The 16448-nt window shown below is 48.8% G+C and overlaps 1 protein-coding gene and 1 long non-coding RNA gene across 3 annotated transcripts; one reads left to right on the top strand and one right to left on the bottom strand.

Annotated features, from left to right (window-relative positions):
• Window positions 1-1073: 1073 nt before the first annotated feature.
• Window positions 1074-10554, bottom strand: LOC140643663 (uncharacterized). Its single transcript, XR_012039619.1, has 3 exons — window positions 9316-10554; window positions 6729-6797; window positions 1074-6543 (listed from the first exon to the last, which is right to left on the bottom strand). It is a non-coding gene; the product is annotated as an uncharacterized lncRNA (long non-coding RNA).
• Window positions 10555-10937: 383 nt separating this feature from the next.
• Window positions 10938-15145, top strand: FEM1A (fem-1 homolog A). Of its 2 annotated transcripts, none has more exons than XM_072845122.1 (2): window positions 10938-13653; window positions 13893-15145. In XM_072845122.1, exon 1 carries the CDS (start codon window positions 11157-11159, stop codon window positions 13203-13205), a length of 2049 nt encoding a protein of 682 aa, XP_072701223.1. In that variant the 5' UTR covers window positions 10938-11156; the 3' UTR covers window positions 13206-13653; window positions 13893-15145. The 2 variants fall into 2 exon arrangements, with proteins under 2 accessions (XP_072701223.1, XP_072701221.1); XM_072845120.1 differs by having other exon boundaries at window positions 10938-13259; window positions 13433-15145.
• Window positions 15146-16448: the final 1303 nt, after the last annotated feature.

A 16448-nucleotide genomic window follows, 5' to 3' on the forward strand; every position in this document is an offset into this window, starting at 1 on the left:
GATGGAAACTCCAGGGGGTTTTCCCCAGCCAGCCTGAGCCCTGGACCAGCTGCTCCTCTGGTGTAAATCAACGTAGTTCCACTAAAGTCCTCGTGGACTTACAATCAGCTAGTGCTCATTTACGCCAGCGGAAGATCCGTCCCAGTGACACTCATTAACAGCCACCGGGTGCCTCAGACTGGCAGCCGGGACATGCCAGCTCTTGTCTTTTTTTCCCTAGAAAAGAGCACATCCCTTTGTGTTGGCTTTGTCACCCCAGTGCAAATCCTACAGCATCTGGGAGGAGTAAATCGGAGATGTTTCTAGATTTCGGCAGACATGTCTGAGAGCAGAGTCTAGGCAGAAACTGAGGGAAATGGAGGAAACTAGAGAGGTGCAATGCCGTGTTACCAGTAAGGCTGCTGGTTTTGCATACGTGCATGGCTCCCAAACGTTCTGACCCGGTGTCACCTCAAATGTCCCCAAGATCTATAGGTGAAGCCATGCAAAATGGACTTACTCATAAATACTACTGGTAGCTGTGGATCTTTCCGTGCCCTTGCAGACCACCACTGACCCAAGGACCACAACCAGGGAACCGCTGGTGTGTCCAGGGAATTGACACTTCGTAGACAGAGTTGAGGGCCAAATTCTGTGGTACCACAGGAACAGGGCACTTCTGCTAGCTTCCATAGACCACTGGGGACTTGTGCCACTAGATAATTGCACGTTGGTTTGCTAATGGCACAAACCAGCAGATTAAGTGGTAATACAATGTGGAAAGGACACACAAAGTGGTAGAGGGAAATACTCCCGTGTTTGAGGAGGAGTGGGAAACAGAGGAAAATTTCTATGTGGTATAGAAATCTGGATTGCCCTAGCAACCAGGGAGCCAGAGACCAGTGCTGCAGAGCGACCTAGGTGCATGGTCTGGCGAAACCGTCATCCTGCGACCCCCGGATTGATAGCAGAAATCCTGGCTCCTCCTGCCATAATCCCAACTTCACCTCTGATGCCAGTAAACAGGGCTTCATGCTGTTTGCCCTACTGGGCATTTCAGAGGAGGCTATAAAAACTTAATCAAAGACCTTGACAATAGCTTTTTTTGGTAGAAGTAAATAATCATCCCTTATACTCTACATATGCACACGCACTACTAAAGCCTACTCATTTAAGTCCCTTTATCCAACCTAAAAATGGCTTGCTTTCTGTGCTACTATGCATTTGCAAAGGCGCTATAGTAATATAAACTATCCCTTGTCACTGCAATTCTGTATGTGCCCCAGCAATCAACTGGACTAAACTAGGATTCCTGGGGTGAGAACAGAAGAGGAAAGAGGTTCATCCTGAGAGCACCCCGAGGCTGAGCCGAGCAAATGATTCAGGCAGAATAATTTGACGGGTGTTTGTGAAATTTTCTCTCTCACTGGGCCTGATGGCAGCTAGTCCCCTGTGAATCTCTGACCTTCATACTCTGCAGGCTGCCTGGGATGGTTGACATAAACCACAGGACTTTTTTTCCTGTTCCCCGATTGTCAGAGCACACAACAATTCTGGTGTAAATGTTGTTGCATCTGCTTTCTACAAATACTATTAGCAATGCCTCTGTAGCATGCTCTCCTGACAGCTGTGCCAGGAAATGCCTCCTCGTGAAGGAAGATAGAAAGGAACATGCATTCAGCAAAAGCCAATTCCTTTGGCTGTTACGGGTGGGATTTGCGATTAGTTGGGTATCATCTGATCCAACCATTCAGCTACAGTTAACGGAGACAGACAGATATCTCTGGACAACAAGTCAACCTACCAGTGAAGTCCTGTCTTAGGGCGAGATTAATGTTTGCACTGACTGCAAAGGGAGCCTACATGACTCAACACTAAAAGCCTAACTGTTAACAGGCTAAAGTTACATGAGAAGAATGATACCTAAAATACCTTGCTTGCCTCCTAAATTCTAGTCTTGTGCATGAACAAAATCATTGGGTAGATGGATACCATGTGATATATTGCCTCATTTCTATCTTTTTGCTCCCAAACACTCCTCTCATTTTTTCCTTTCAGCCTTCCTGTTCCTCTGCCTTTTTCTCTTTCCACCTTCTCTCTGATTGCTGAGTAGCTTTTTGACTTTTCCATCAATAAGTCTAAAGAGCATTTGAACCACTCTGTTCCCCCCTTCTCTCCTCCCTCCAGTTCCAAGTCAGGCAAGCTCATCGATCAGAGGAGCTCAGGAAATATCTGGTGTTTTGTTGTCAGGATGATAATAACATTGCAGTTGTGAATGGGCTGCTGCAGGCCTGATCATGGACACCTGCAGGGTTTGTTTAATTGCATTTAATGACAAATCCTATACAGAGGAGCATTGCCAGAGAGATTTATTATCCACCAAAGAGGCAAAGCACAACAGCTCAAAATATAATTTGCACTGAGCATTTTTCCCCCTGCCTCTCTTTAAACCATTGTAATAAATAACAAATCGGGTAAAGTGGGCACCACCAGTCTGAGAAGGAGGTGGGGGACAGAGGACAGAGATTGAAACCAAAGGAAATAACAGCAATAAGGCCACACTGTTCTTTCTACCATCCCTGTGGTCTGGTATATAGGAAATACTGTTTGTTTAATTTACAGCCTGGAAGTGCAGCTGGGGATCTCTCCGTGATGGGCCAGCCTCTTCTACGATAGCTGGAGGCTAAGCTCTTGAGTCCCCACTCTTTCTAACCGAGCTTTTTTTCACCACGTTCTGTGGCTAAGTTTAGGCCCTATCTATATAAACAATTACGAAGAAACAACAGCGGCCTCTCGGCACCATGGGGTTCATCTGCCACGGTTACAAGGAGCCATAAGCTTCCACATTGTTGAAATCTCTGGGACAAACTCGAAGTGGCAGATCCCATCCTGAAAAATATCACATTGAGAAATACGGCCCTACAGAGACTGATCATGCTATTTGAAGTCTAGACAAAAGTCTCGCACACCTCTGAGCCCGGAATTTATGTTTTCTGCTAAATACCTTGCTCCAAAAAGGGAATGCATGTGTGTAAAACCAGCAGAGGACCTCATCCCTTGCTCAAGCTGAGCGGTTACTTCTTCTGTCTTGATTATTACATGATTGTCTAGCGATAATCTGTGGCCAGATCGCTGCCTGGACCTGGTGTATCACTGTGCTGGGCAGCGTTGTTCCCGAACAAGGACTGTAAAGTGTTCTTGTCACCTGAAATTATAGTCCAGGTTAGCACTTCCCAAACTATCTTCTCTCTCTCAAGGTCATCCATCTTTACAATTCATTCTCTCTTCTAATTATCCTTGGCAGAATACTGAATTGTCCTGGGCGGCTTATTTCTAAAAATTGTCTCACCCCTCAAAGCGTTTTCATTTAAGAACACTCTGTGGTAGGGCAGAGAGGAAAATACACCACGGTTCAGAGGAAATGCCTCCGTTTAGGAAATCCAAGCCCAGGCCAGGCACAGGCAGGTATCAGAGTAAAGCTGTGTTCAGTGTAAGCAAGGGGTGTGTGCTCACTACTGTTCCACTTTATATTCAGATTAAATTTTGCACTTTAAAAGGTGCACCCCAGGAAGTTTGGGGATGATGGCAATCTTGTACGAGAAAATATCACCCTTATGCCGTGTTTGGTCTCTATTTGAATGTAGGTAGCAATCAGCAGTTGGCAATGTCGTTACACAAACACGGTGTAGGGTAACACCTGGCCTGCAGTTTTATCTGATTTCCTGGACAATGGCAGTATCACTAATACCCCCTGTTAAATAAGACCACCTGGACATCTCCTGGTATCAGCTCTAGCTATCACAAACACGCTTGCTACCTAGGCTAGCACAATGGCCTGTTATCTCCTGAGCAGCACAAATCCCCAGATTGAAACAACCCATCTGGAGTTTGATTAAAGTGTCCATAGAAAGCACATATGTTAAAAAAAAGGAGAGAGAGGGAGGGAGGGACTGGACTGCTCTCTGCGAGCTCGCATGGGGCACAACCTCTGTCAGCAGCAGCAAACCCTCTCCTTTTGCTGAACGCTCTTTCTCCTTCTATGAAAGGAGCCTTTCACCACAGCAGCTCTGCAGAGCCGAGGCTGTTGAAGGATACTTTTGTTTCTTTCCCCTTTTTTTACAACTGCTTACAAAAGTACATTTAACAGGCATGGTTCGAAGACGGGAAGGATGCCGTCCCTTGTTTGATTTCAGTGGCTGAGGTAAGTAAGCCTCACTGGGACAACAGCAGTCGAAAGGAATAAAATAAGATCCTTTCCATGGATGTGAGCCAGCATTGTCCTTTCGCACCTTATTCATGCCATATGCGAGGTATTAACAGAAAAAAAGCTGGGTAGTGGAAGCAAAGCTAAACCTGGCGTGAAATAAAGATTGCTCATCAACAAATTCAGAGAAAAGGAAACAGCAAAAAGGTTTTGTTTTTCTTGCTTAAATCAGTCTCTCAGTAGGATTCCAGGAAACTCAGCACTATCATTATCTTTTTCTTTGCTAACTGATTCCTTTTCTCTAGCATTCCCGAGTATATATTGCATTTGCTTATTTTAGTCAGACCAAAATACAACTGACAGATAGACAGGTTGACAGAGCACTCCTGGAGAAGTTTATCGTAGGGTAAGGAAAAAGGAGACCCTGCTGAGCCCCGATATCCCTGAAAAATACATTATCCAAATTTTTATAGGCATATATAGTCTCCTGAGTGAGAAAATGGAGCAGTCAGTCACAGCTACAGTCACAAAACTGGACAGACGATTATAGCGAGAGTTGACACAGTCTCACAAAGAACACTGGGTTTTTTGCACTGCAAAGGGCAGCATCCAGCCCTGAAATGAGAAACAAGTGTGGGAAGAATGAGAACAACTGAGGAAGGACAACAGAAGAAGACACGAAGGAGGATGTCCCTAAGGAGGAAGCGCTGCTCTCGGTGGTCTGGCTCTGTGTGGAAGACTAGTGATTTTGTTGTTCTGATTTATAAAGGTGACAACAAATCATAGCCTGCCACACAGCACAGACCTGCACCCTCGCTGGCAGGGGACGGGCTGGGCCACAGAGCAGCGGTCCAACTGCCCACGGAGAGCCCTGTCTGCGATGCAGCCACTCCGGACCTGAAAGCTAAGTATGTATTTAAGTGCTTTGCTATGCCGGAGGTCGTGTCCTGACTTATTCTGCTCCTTGTTTCCCATCCCCTTGAAGCTAAACGAATTTGGGCTCTGAGTGAAGCAACAGGAGAGGCGTCCGTGAAGAATCAAGCTGTGGGGCTCATCCTGCAGCCCTGAGCAGCCCTCCCTAAGCACGGCACTCACCCGCTTTAACTTCAAAGTGATTTCACATAGAAAACAACCATCATTATCTTCATATTGTGGGTTCAGAAAAGTTAAGTGTCTCGCTCAAAGACCCCACAACAAATCTGTGGCAGCGTTAGGACTCAAACACCAGCTGCTAAGAGTGCAGAGGTCTGCTGGGCACTCAGAGACCCTGCTTGTACCTTGATGCCTGGAGGGAATTGGTTTGAAAGTCTAGCCCTTTGCTTCCAACAGGGTTTTAAAAAATGAAAAGAGCAAATTTTCAATACCACCCAGAGCCTCTATTCTCAAAGGTACTTAGGTGTGAAAATGGAACTCCTGAATCCTGCCGAGGCCAGTGGTAAAAGTAAGTACTGCAATGTCTGTAATAATTTGGGTTGCTGGTGCTGTTGAGCATTTTCTTTCTTTTTTTTTTTTTTTAACCTAAACAGGATATGCTCAGCGTTGCACACTTTTCATTGTTCTTATGGCATATGTGATTTAGGAACTTAAGTCCTTTCGGCTTTGCCTTCAACTAGGTCACTTAGGTTGAAAACAGAACCCTACTTGGACAATTATCTGTAGAGCTGGTGCAGCAGAGCACCAGAGCATGCTACAGCAGATGTCTACAAGGTGAAAAGAGGCACTAACCTCCAAATCTCTGTGCTTTGTAGTTTACAAACATACTTTACAGTCCTTGAAGCCAGTCAATAACATCCAGGTTCTTAGTGCGTCCTAATACTTCTTTCTTTGCAGCTGGTATTGAACAGGTTCTATTTTCTACGCGTCTATTGACCTGTTGCAACTTCTCATGCCGGTCTCTGCCTCATTTGGTGCCTCTGTAAAAGGAAGTAGTCATTCCTGCCTGTTAGGAAGATGGCTAACTTAGTTCTCCGTCTATCTAGAAGTCCGTATGTCCCTCATCGCTTTTGTGTTTGAGCACTTTATTCTATCACAACTCTTACGAGGTAGCCGCACGTTACACAGGAGAACTGTGGCAGGGGACAGAGGTGATAACTTGCCAAAAAACACAAAGCAAATTGGTGGCTCCACAAAGGCAAACTGAGCCTAAGGCTTAGGTCCAAATCTGATGCTCTTGCTACCTTGCCATTTGCCTCAGAGCCAGTCTTTTGTCCTTTCTGTTTGGGAGAGGGAGGGATCCAGAGATACTATTGCTATTATCATATTCGATAACCTGTGAGGCGGGAGCGGAGCAATGCTTCTCCCAGGAAATGTACTGCCTAAAGAATTTAACAACTGTACAAATCGCTGTCCTTTGATGATGCCTGAAAGAAAAGATCCATGTATCATAAGCAAGAACGTCTCACACTCCCCCCTCTCTTTTACTCCCCCACTGATATATTAAATCTACAAAAATTCAGAGGGCAGCAGTGCAACCATTAATGTTGAAATTGCCAGGCTGGTGTCTAATGTAAATGAAACTACATCGATTTAGTGTTACCCAACATGCCTCTCCTGCTTGTTCATCTTCTGCAGTCTGATCAAAATCCTTCCTTCCAGGTAGCTGTGGCCTCATGCCCTATATAAGCACAGAAAATAATGTCATCACAAGCCTTAATGATGAAGGTAGTTATAGGACAAAAGCCCCTGCAGCAAGTTGGGTATTGGGTCATTGTTCCTGCTAATGTCATGGTGCCATTTCTTGCTATTTTTAGAATTGTTCCCTTTGTACAGCAAATTTCTCATGTAATTGCTTAACTATATAGAAAAGCTTGTCTTCACCGGACCTAGTAGCAAGAAGCCATCTTCCTCCGACTTCTGGAAATCAGACAAACCTCTGAAAGCTGAAGAGATTGATAAAAACTTGGTACACAGCTGCCTGCAAACCTAAATTTAAACTTTGAAAAAATTAGGATCTTGACTCAGTCTGCTGCTAAGCCTTAATGCAGTGGCAGACTGAGCACAAAGACCTTGCAGATAATTTTGCAGGCATCTAAATTATCCGCTCACAGTTTCAGAAGGAACTCGGGGATTCAGTAAATCAGCATGCACTTAGTTCCTAAATTATTTATATGCTTTTGGAACTCTTAGCACAGATCCAAACTTCTTCATATTTTGAGGGAACAGATGTGGAACAATGCATTAGGAACTTTTGAGCCTTTCATGCTAAAAATGTTCCAAACTATATATCCAAGCCCTGTTATTGTTACCTACTTTGTATATTATGGTTGTCTCAGACACCTTAGCATGAATTGAAGCTCTTTGGCTTTGGTTGCCCTATAAGCACAGAAGATGCAACCTGTAAATTCTGAGTTTGCAGTCTAAATAAGGAAGACAGATAAAGAACAGTTATTATTCCCATGTTATTGGCAGGGAAATAAGACATAGGAAGATTAAATGACCAGCCCAAGGTCACAAAAGGAGTCTCCAGCAAAGATGGGGTCTCAGCCTGGATTTCTTAAGTCTCTGCCCAATACTTTAGCCAACAATTCACTTGCTTTTTAAGTACCCTGTCATTATTTCTGTGAAGAAAATTATGCAACTCCTCTAGCAGCCAGTACTGTGTAATTCAGCTTGTCTGAAAGGGAATATGAAATGGCAGTTTCAAAAAAAATTAACCCTCCTGCCACACAATCTGGCAGCCCTGTCAAAACGTCTCATTTTTTATCTTCTCTTCCTCTGGTGGGTACTTAATTTCCCTCTATATTCTCAGAATACTGGCTGGGGCTTTCTCTGCACTACCCTACAAAACCTTCACAGGAGTCTCCAGGGCCTTGTGGAGGACGGATCCTGTAGATGAGGGACGTGATAGTTTTGAGCCCTTCATTTCTACCCTGGCTGTTCAGATCCACCCTGCGTTACTCGTAGCTGTCACTTGCATAGGAAGGTTTCCTGGCAGCTCCTCCAGCAAGCAGCAGTAGCTCAAGCTCTGCAGGAGGACGCGGGAAGCGCCCCTGTGTACGGTCGCCCATCGCAGCGCTGCATCGCTCAGCCGCGCTTTTAGATGGGGTGTTACACACTGGCAGATCTTTTATTCCTCATTGCCGTGTACATGGAAGTAGGAGCCGCACCTCTGATGCCAATCTGATTCAGGAGAGTCTCCACCTCTGGGTGATGTCTCCATCACGCTGGTACCCTGGTTTGGGACACTAATTCTTTCGGTGGCGACCTCAATAAGAGAAGCCAAAGGATGCAGGAAAACCAAGGTGACAAAGGAGTCTGATCAGGACAAACCAGGGTGTCTCTGGTTTTTGCCCCTCGCAGAGTCAAAATCCTGCCCCAGACCTTCCAGGCTGATGCAGTCACAGCCCTTCTGCTCCAGGCAAGCAGCGCGGCCACCCCCCACGTTCGGCTGTCTTTCGCTTCCCAGACCAAATAATCCATTTACAGCTGGGTCGGGGGTGAGGTATTGAGGCTCGAGTACATTTCATATTCACGGATCTACAGGGAGAGGCTCTTGTGACACTACTCCTTGTGCTCTTTATTCTCTTTCTCATTACTAAGCAATTTCTTTATTCATGGAAAAAACATTTTCATCAGCTGCACTTCTACCCTGTGATGTTTCTGACAGCCCACCCGAGAACCGGGGGCAGGCTCGGATGTAAATTTGGGACCTAAAAAGCCTACCTGGTGTTCCGGTGAATTCCATATGCATTCTATGGAGTGGAAATTAATAGGAAGCTTTAGTTAATGGATACTTCAGATAAAAGTGCGAGTGCATCTGATCACCATAGCAACATGAAAGAGCCAGCAGGGAGAGGAAATGTCACCGTGTCTGTGCCTTGACCTGCAGCATAAACAGCCTAAGTGCTGTGGATTTCACACGTGGATGTTCGCAAGTGGGGACAGAGGCGCGTACAGGTACACAGCCCCGCACACACACAGCCCACTCACGCGTTCAGCCGATAGATATTTGCACACAGTGAGCTGCTGCACACAGACACGCACATGAAGGCTGACACGTTAATATTAAAACGGACCACGTGCTCAAAATCATTGCTGACAGCTATTTACTTACGAGAACACAATTTTTAGCTTGTGACCATAGCTGCGTATTCGCACATCTGTGTGCAGAGGGGACATGGGAATACTCCTACCTAGCAAATATTCCAGTGCACGCAGCCGCTCCTCCTGTCCCGGCGTGCAGGAAACTGCACTCGCACAGCATGGACACACGGGAGACACTCAAGACACCCTCGCTCCTTTTCTTTTCAAACGCGAAGCCGCTGCGTCCCCGAGCACATCGCACATGTAGATGACACACTCGCATGCACAGTCAGACCTTGGGTGGGAATTCTGCCACGGACGCTTTGGCTCTGGCTCTCAGGAGCGCTGAGCACCTGCTGCTCCCGTTGACTTTAACAGCTGCTGAGGTGAAAATTAGGCCCACGCTGTCTGTTATGCAAAAGCAGTTTCTTAGCAACAAAAATGATATTCTGTGTGAAGGCAACAGGCATTAGCAGGATAATCCTAGGTAATTCCAGACAAGACCTAAATGGGTGGATGGATGGGCTGAATAATAATAATGACAGAATAATAATAATGGAAATAATGAGGCTAATCTTATTTGCCTGGAAAAGAGAAGAAACAGCTATAAATAAAATACAACAGGAGAAACCGTGTGCCAATTCCCCATATAAAGATTAGAGCCACTTAAATTCAACTTAGGCCCTAAAAATAGGTTCTGGTAACTAAAGCTTCGCTCATCTGAGCTAGGCTATTTATTGCCTTGAATATTTTTCCCTCACTCCAGCCACGTATTATCATGCAGGAATGGAGAAAGCTGTACATCTTGTCCTATGGCGGGGACCAAAGGGAATAAATCTGTGTTCGCTGTTATGGACGAGGCTTTGCCACCTCCAGACTGTCTTGTCCTAGGCAGAAAAGCTGAACTTTAAAATGCTCTACCAAACCCAAATGATTCGCTGCAATTAAACCCACGTCAGGCTAATGCTGTGCTAGCATGCTGTGTAGCTATTGTATCTTGAAGTTCAATCCGTTCAAGGAATTTAACAGAAATAAAACCTCCCATGAAATTTACAGACGCTGTAAAGTTACGGGAAAACTTTCCCAGCCCCGATCGCATCTGTTTTGCACAGAAAGCGAGATCCCGGGTCGCCTTTCCCGGGCTTTCAGGGCGCCCTGGCACAAGGACCGGTGTCTCTTTCCCGTCCCTGGGCCCCATCTCACACCCGGCTCCGCTCCCTCCCGCCCCGGGCCCGAGTCCCCCAGGCTCCGCGGCGCCGGCCCGGGGGCAGCCAGGCCCCGGCTCCGAGCGGGTCTTGTTCCCCTGCTAGAGCCGCGGCCGCTCTGGGTGCGAGCGGGGCAGGGGACGGAGCCAGCCCCGGCCCCACCGCTCCGCCCGGCCCGACCCCCCCTCAGCGCCTCAGCCGCCCGGCGCCATCCCGCTCCCGGCCCCAACAGCCCTTGCGGGGCGCGGCGCGGGGCGCGCTGGGAAACGCAGGCTCGGCGCTGCTGGGATCCCCGGGGAGGGGCCGCCCCCTGGGGACGGTGGGACTACACTTCCCAGGGTGCCCCGCGCGGGACGGCGGCACGGCCAGCGGGCTCCGGCTGCCGCCCCTTTCCCGCTGCCTGCCGGGAAACCGAGTCCTCGGGGAGCCGCTCCCTCGGGTCCGGCCGGGCCGGGGCGGGCGCGAGACTACATTTCCCATCGTCCTCCTCCCGCCCCGCCCCTGGGTCCGAACGGGCGCCATTTTGTTTCGCGTTACAACCTAAGATGGCGGCCGGGCGAAGGGACTGAAGGTTGCTGTGCTGAGGTGAGACACCCTCTCGCCGGGCGCCGCCGGCCCCGCAGGGCTCCTCCCCCCCGGGGGGCCGCCCTCGCCCATCCCCTGCCCCGGGCCGAGCTGGGGGCGTGGAGGAGCAGCCGGTCCATGGCCAGGAGGTGGCCGGTGCGGTCGCCGCGGCCCCCGTCGCCATGGACCTGCGCACGGCCGTGTACAACGCGGCCCGCGATGGGAAGCTGAAGCTGCTGCAGAAGCTGCTGGGCAGCCGGAGCCGGGAGGAGCTGGAGGCGCTGACGGCAGGGCCCGGCGGGGGCGACGGCCCCGGGGGAGGGAGCACCCCGCTGCTGATCGCCGCCCGGCACGGGCACCTGGAGGTGGTGGAGTACCTGCTGGATCACTGCGGCGCCCGCGTGGAGGAGGGAGGCTCGGTCAACTTCGATGGGGAGACCATCGAGGGGGCCCCGCCGCTCTGGGCGGCCTCGGCCGCCGGGCACCTGGGGGTGGTGCGCAGCCTCCTGGATCACGGCGCCTCAGTGAACCAGACCACGCTGACCAACTCCACGCCGCTGCGGGCCGCTTGCTTTGATGGGCACCTGGAGATTGTGCGCTACTTAGTCGGGGAGCGCGGGGCTGACCTGGAAGTAGCCAACCGGCACGGACACACTTGTTTGATGATTTCTTGCTACAAAGGGCACCGGGAAATTGCACGTTACCTGCTAGAGAAAGGGGCTGATGTCAACCGCCGGAGCGTGAAGGGGAATACGGCCCTGCATGACTGCGCTGAGTCCGGCAGCTTGGAGATCCTGCAGCTATTGCTCCGCTCCAAAGCCCGCATGGAGAAAGATGGCTATGGCATGACTCCTCTGCTAGCCGCCAGTGTCACCGGTCACACCAACATTGTGGAGTACCTCATCCAAGGAGGGCTGCAGCAGGAGGAGGAGGAGGTTGCAGGGAACCAAAATGGGACCTGTGCATCAGGTGGGAGCCATCAGAGGTGCTGCAGCGCTGACAAGGCAACTCCTCAGGGCTGCGATGAAGAGGGGTGTGAGAGATGTTGTGCCTCAGCTTCCAGTCAGGATGAGCAGCAGGTCCCTAACGTGTTCTGCACTCGAGAGGCTGCTGTGGAAGCACTGGAGTTGCTGGGTGCTACATTTGTGGATAAGAAACGTGACCTTTTGGGAGCCCACAAGTACTGGCGAAGGGCGATGGAGCTTCGGTGTGAGGGCGGGCAATACCTGCCTAAACCTGAGCCCCGGCAGCTGGTGTTGGCCTACGACTATTCCCGGGAAGTGAGTTCACTGGAGGAACTGGAAGCCTTGATTACTGATCCAGATGAGATGCGCATGCAGGCTCTGCTGATTAGAGAGCGCATCTTGGGTCCTTCCCACCCAGACACTTCCTATTACATCCGTTACCGAGGGGCGGTCTATGCTGACTCCGGCAACTTCGAACGCTGCATTAACCTGTGGAAGTATGCTCTGGACATGCAGCAAGGCAACCTGGAGCCTCTCAGCCCGATGACTGCCAGCAGTTTCCTTTCCTTTGCTGAGCTTTTCTCTTACGTGCTTCAGGACCGCTCCAAAGGCACTTTAGCTACCCAGTTGGGCTTCTCTGACCTCATGGGAGTGCTGAGCAAAGGGGTCCGGGAGGTGGAGAGGGCGCTCGTGCATGGTAAGGACCCTGTAGTTGACTCAGCACAGTTCACCAAGACACTGGCCATTATCCTTCACCTGGTCTTCTTGCTGGAGAAGGTGGAGTGCACCCCGGAGCAGGAGCACCAGAAGCGCCAGACTATCTACCGCCTGCTAAAGTGCAGCCCCCGGGCCAAGAACGGCTTCACTCCTTTGCATATGGCTGTGGACAAAGATACCACAACAGTGGGACGTTATCCCGTGGGCAAGTTCCCATCGCTCCACGTTGTGAACTTGCTCCTGGAGTGTGGGGCTGACCCAGATAGCCGTGACTATGACAACAACACCCCTCTGCATGTTGCTGCCCGCAACAACTGCCCGCTGATCATGAGTGCCCTGATGGAGGCTGGAGCCCATATGGACGCCACCAATGCCTTCAAGCAGACTGCTTATGAGCTGCTGGATGAGAAGCTGCTCACCAAGAGCATGATGCAGCCCTTCAACTACATCACCCTCCAGTGCCTTGCTGCTCGCGCCCTGGACAAGCACAAGATTCCCTACAAGGGTTTCATCCCCGAGGAGCTGGAAGCCTTCATTGAACTGCACTAGGGCGGGAGAGCTGAAGTCCCCAGCCTTTCCCGTCACCTGTTTCACCCCGCAGAGGTAGTGCAGCCTGAGATCTCAGGCCATCCTTGCCTAGGTGCTGAAGGCCGTCGCTGTGCTGAGATGGGCTGCAAGCTTTGTCCTCATCTGTCACCATCAAGCTGGCGTGTGCAGGGGTAGGGGAGGAGGAGGCTCAAGAGCTCATGGCTGTCCCTCATTGTTGTCATCTTCAGGTACCAGATATCTCCAGTGCACTGTATCCAGAGAAGGCCGCAGCCCCTGCCCTTTCCCATGCCAACCGTCTTGTCCTGAGAAGGAAGGAAAATGGAGATCCCTGGGACCTGCTGCCTCTCCCATTAGTGCTGGATTAACTCAGCGTTAAGCTTTGGAGCAGCTACGCATCACACGTGGTCTAGCCCTTCCCATCCCAAATACCAAGCAGATAGGAATGCAAGTGAGGAATAAAATATCTTCCCACTAATTCTTTCCCCACCCCCTTCTCAGATTTGGTACAGTACGAGTCTAACAGCCGAGTGGCTTCTGCTCTGCTGAGGTAGTTGCCTTGCATGGCAGTAGGGCTGGGTATGCTGAGGACGGTTTTTTTTCTCCCTTGGTTGGCCAAGTAGCAAGTGGTGTTAAAGGCCTGAGATTTCAATGATTGTGCATAAAGCTGGGTTATTTTTTCTCTTTTAGAGCCAGGCCCTATCTATGCTGCAAGACTTCTTCAATCCTGTAAGATATAGTAAGGTCAGTTCTGGTTATATAGTTTCATCAATAGATGTTGGTTTCTATGAATGGGGAGGAAAAACTGCTACCTTAAAAACAAAATACTCATGTGGCGTTCAGGCCCTTAGCTCGCCCATTCTGCACACGTTCACTCCCTTCCCTGTGCAGAGGTCCTTTAGCTCCAGAGGTCAGTAGGGATTGAGCTGTACAGGGTGGATATGGCCAGGTTTCAGACCCAAACCAGTGCACTTTGAACCATCTTTGAGGATGCGCTCTTGCAAGCCCTCTAGGATGGGAGGTACTTGTAGCGTGGGTGGTGCTTGGGGGGTTATTAAAGCAAGTGAGTGTTGGTGGCATGATTGCTTGAGGGTGGTCTGAAGGAAGAAGCAAGGAAGAAATGAAAGTTAAAGGTGCCTTCTTGTTCTTCTGAGGTTTATTAGTATCAACCGATTGGGCTCTGTTAATTATCCCATTCTGAAAACCTACGTGGAGTAGGTTGTTAGCATCTGGTTTTGGCTTTTGATTCTTTTTGCAACTTTACTGAGCATGGTGCTACTTCAAAGATTGAATTTGAAATCTCATTTGGCTACTATTTGGGCAAGCTCCTTTCTTTAATTAGGATCTGCACACAACTTGTTTTTCTCTTTAAATCCGTAGTCTCAGGGTAGGTATTTGCCTCCATTAGCAGAACCCTCCTTGGTGGTAAGCAGTCAGTGTTGGTAAACATGATGCTGTTCCAGCAGTTTATCTTCTTGCAGGGGGAGTGACTGGGCTTTGGCAGCCTGTGGCTCATTTCTTGGCCCCGGGCAGAGTGGAAAGCACAGTTGTGGGTGAAGCAGCTGCCTCTGAGCTTTGGGAAAGGTCAAGACTGGGAGAGCAGAACCCTGATAAACAACCATGCCCTATATGCTACTGAAGCTTCTCTACTTGTATTTATAAGCCAGCGTATCCATATGCCTCAATAATCCAATGCTCTCTGCTCCTTAAAGATATTGTAGATCTGCCATTACATTTTTGCAGTGTTAACTATAACATTTATTTATAAAGCAAGGAGGTTTAACTTTTATTGAGATGTAAAGTGCAGAGTTAGTTTAGCTACATTCTATTTTTTTTTCCTTTTGGCTGAAACCTGAACTAAACTGCAGGAATGGAATTTGTTAATTTGTGAGCTGATGAGCGCTCTTAACTTTAAATAATAAAACAAAAAATGGCTGCTAGAATGCAAGTGCCTTGGACTTCTTGCTGGTAAGCCTCTATTTTCAGCTTGTTTCCTAGGGATGGTACACTTGTGGTATGGAAATACTGGGCGTTTGCAATCACCAGATGTGATTGTTCCGTCTGAATTTACTCCTGGGAAAAGCTAATCTGTACTGCAATTGCAAACATTTCCCCTGAAAAAGGATAACACTGACACTGAAGTGACACCTCTTTAGATACTTTGCCTTATCTTTTGATGTAAATGAAACTGTGTGAAAAGATGCTACTCTGTTGACTCCGCTATTACCTGCCTTATATACAGTTGGGACTGCGGGCACTGCAAGCAGAAAGGGACGCAGTGTGGCTGTCATCAATTTAAGTTTTTCAACCCCAGAGCTGTCAGTGGGAGGTCAAAAGCAGTCAAGAGGAATTAAAGGTACTGGAGTTAGTTCCACACAAGAATTTGGATTTCCAAAAATGCTCGGCCTTCCCCGGGGAGGATGGGAGCAGATGGATAAAATATTTGCATGTTTGTCCCTTCATTGATTGCTCCATCCCCAAAAATAATTCTTGATGGTTTGATCAATGTTGCTGCCATCTGTTTCCTTTGAAAATGCTAGACATGACATTTAAGCAGCGTCTGCAGTTCTGTGAGTTCTGCAGTTCTGCTTCTCCCATCAAAATACTATTGCTGTGCTATAGGTGATCTTCAGGTATGTAGGTGAGCAGCTGCCTCAAGGAACCGCTAGCCTCAGGACTGAGGCAGCGGCTGCTCGTTCCGGACTGTGGTGCTCTCTGGCTGCAAGCCCATCCCGTACGCAGAGCTGCTGGGAGGAGAGGGATGAGAAGGGAGTTCTTCCACAGCTGGGATGGGAAGCAACTCTGGAGCCGCAATCTTGTGATCAGGTAGCTGCGGGATCCAGTCATGTACAAAAGCCTCAAGGAGAATACTTTGTGTGATAGAAAAGGGCTTTAAATTTTTTCTTTTTTAACACATAAGTAATCTGTAATTACATGGTAAGGACCCAGCAATTAAATGTTGATAGCAATTACTGGGTGGGAGAAATCACTGCATGAATTGAGGGGTAATTACAATGAGCAGTCCTCATTTATTGTAGGTGTGGTCTGGGCCAGCTCCTGTATATGGGGCAAAACAAGGAGTTGTGGGGAGCAGTGAGACGTTTCAGTGATGATTTTGTTATCTGAATAGTTATCTTGGACAGAGAGTGAAGTTTTTTTTTTCACTGCGGTGGCTACAGACCCTCTCCAGGAGCCCTTCTGTAGGCTGCCACGGACAAAATGTCTGCCTTTTATTCCTTTCTTAAA

This window comes from Ciconia boyciana, chromosome 24 (genome assembly GCF_034638445.1).
Source record: "Ciconia boyciana chromosome 24, ASM3463844v1, whole genome shotgun sequence".
Lineage (NCBI taxonomy): Eukaryota > Metazoa > Chordata > Aves > Ciconiiformes > Ciconiidae > Ciconia > Ciconia boyciana.

Excerpts from the sequence above, each read along its gene's own strand:
- FEM1A (XM_072845122.1), top strand. The coding sequence starts at position 11,157 with ATGGACCTGCGCACGGCCGTGTACAACGCGGCCCGCGATGGGAAGCTG.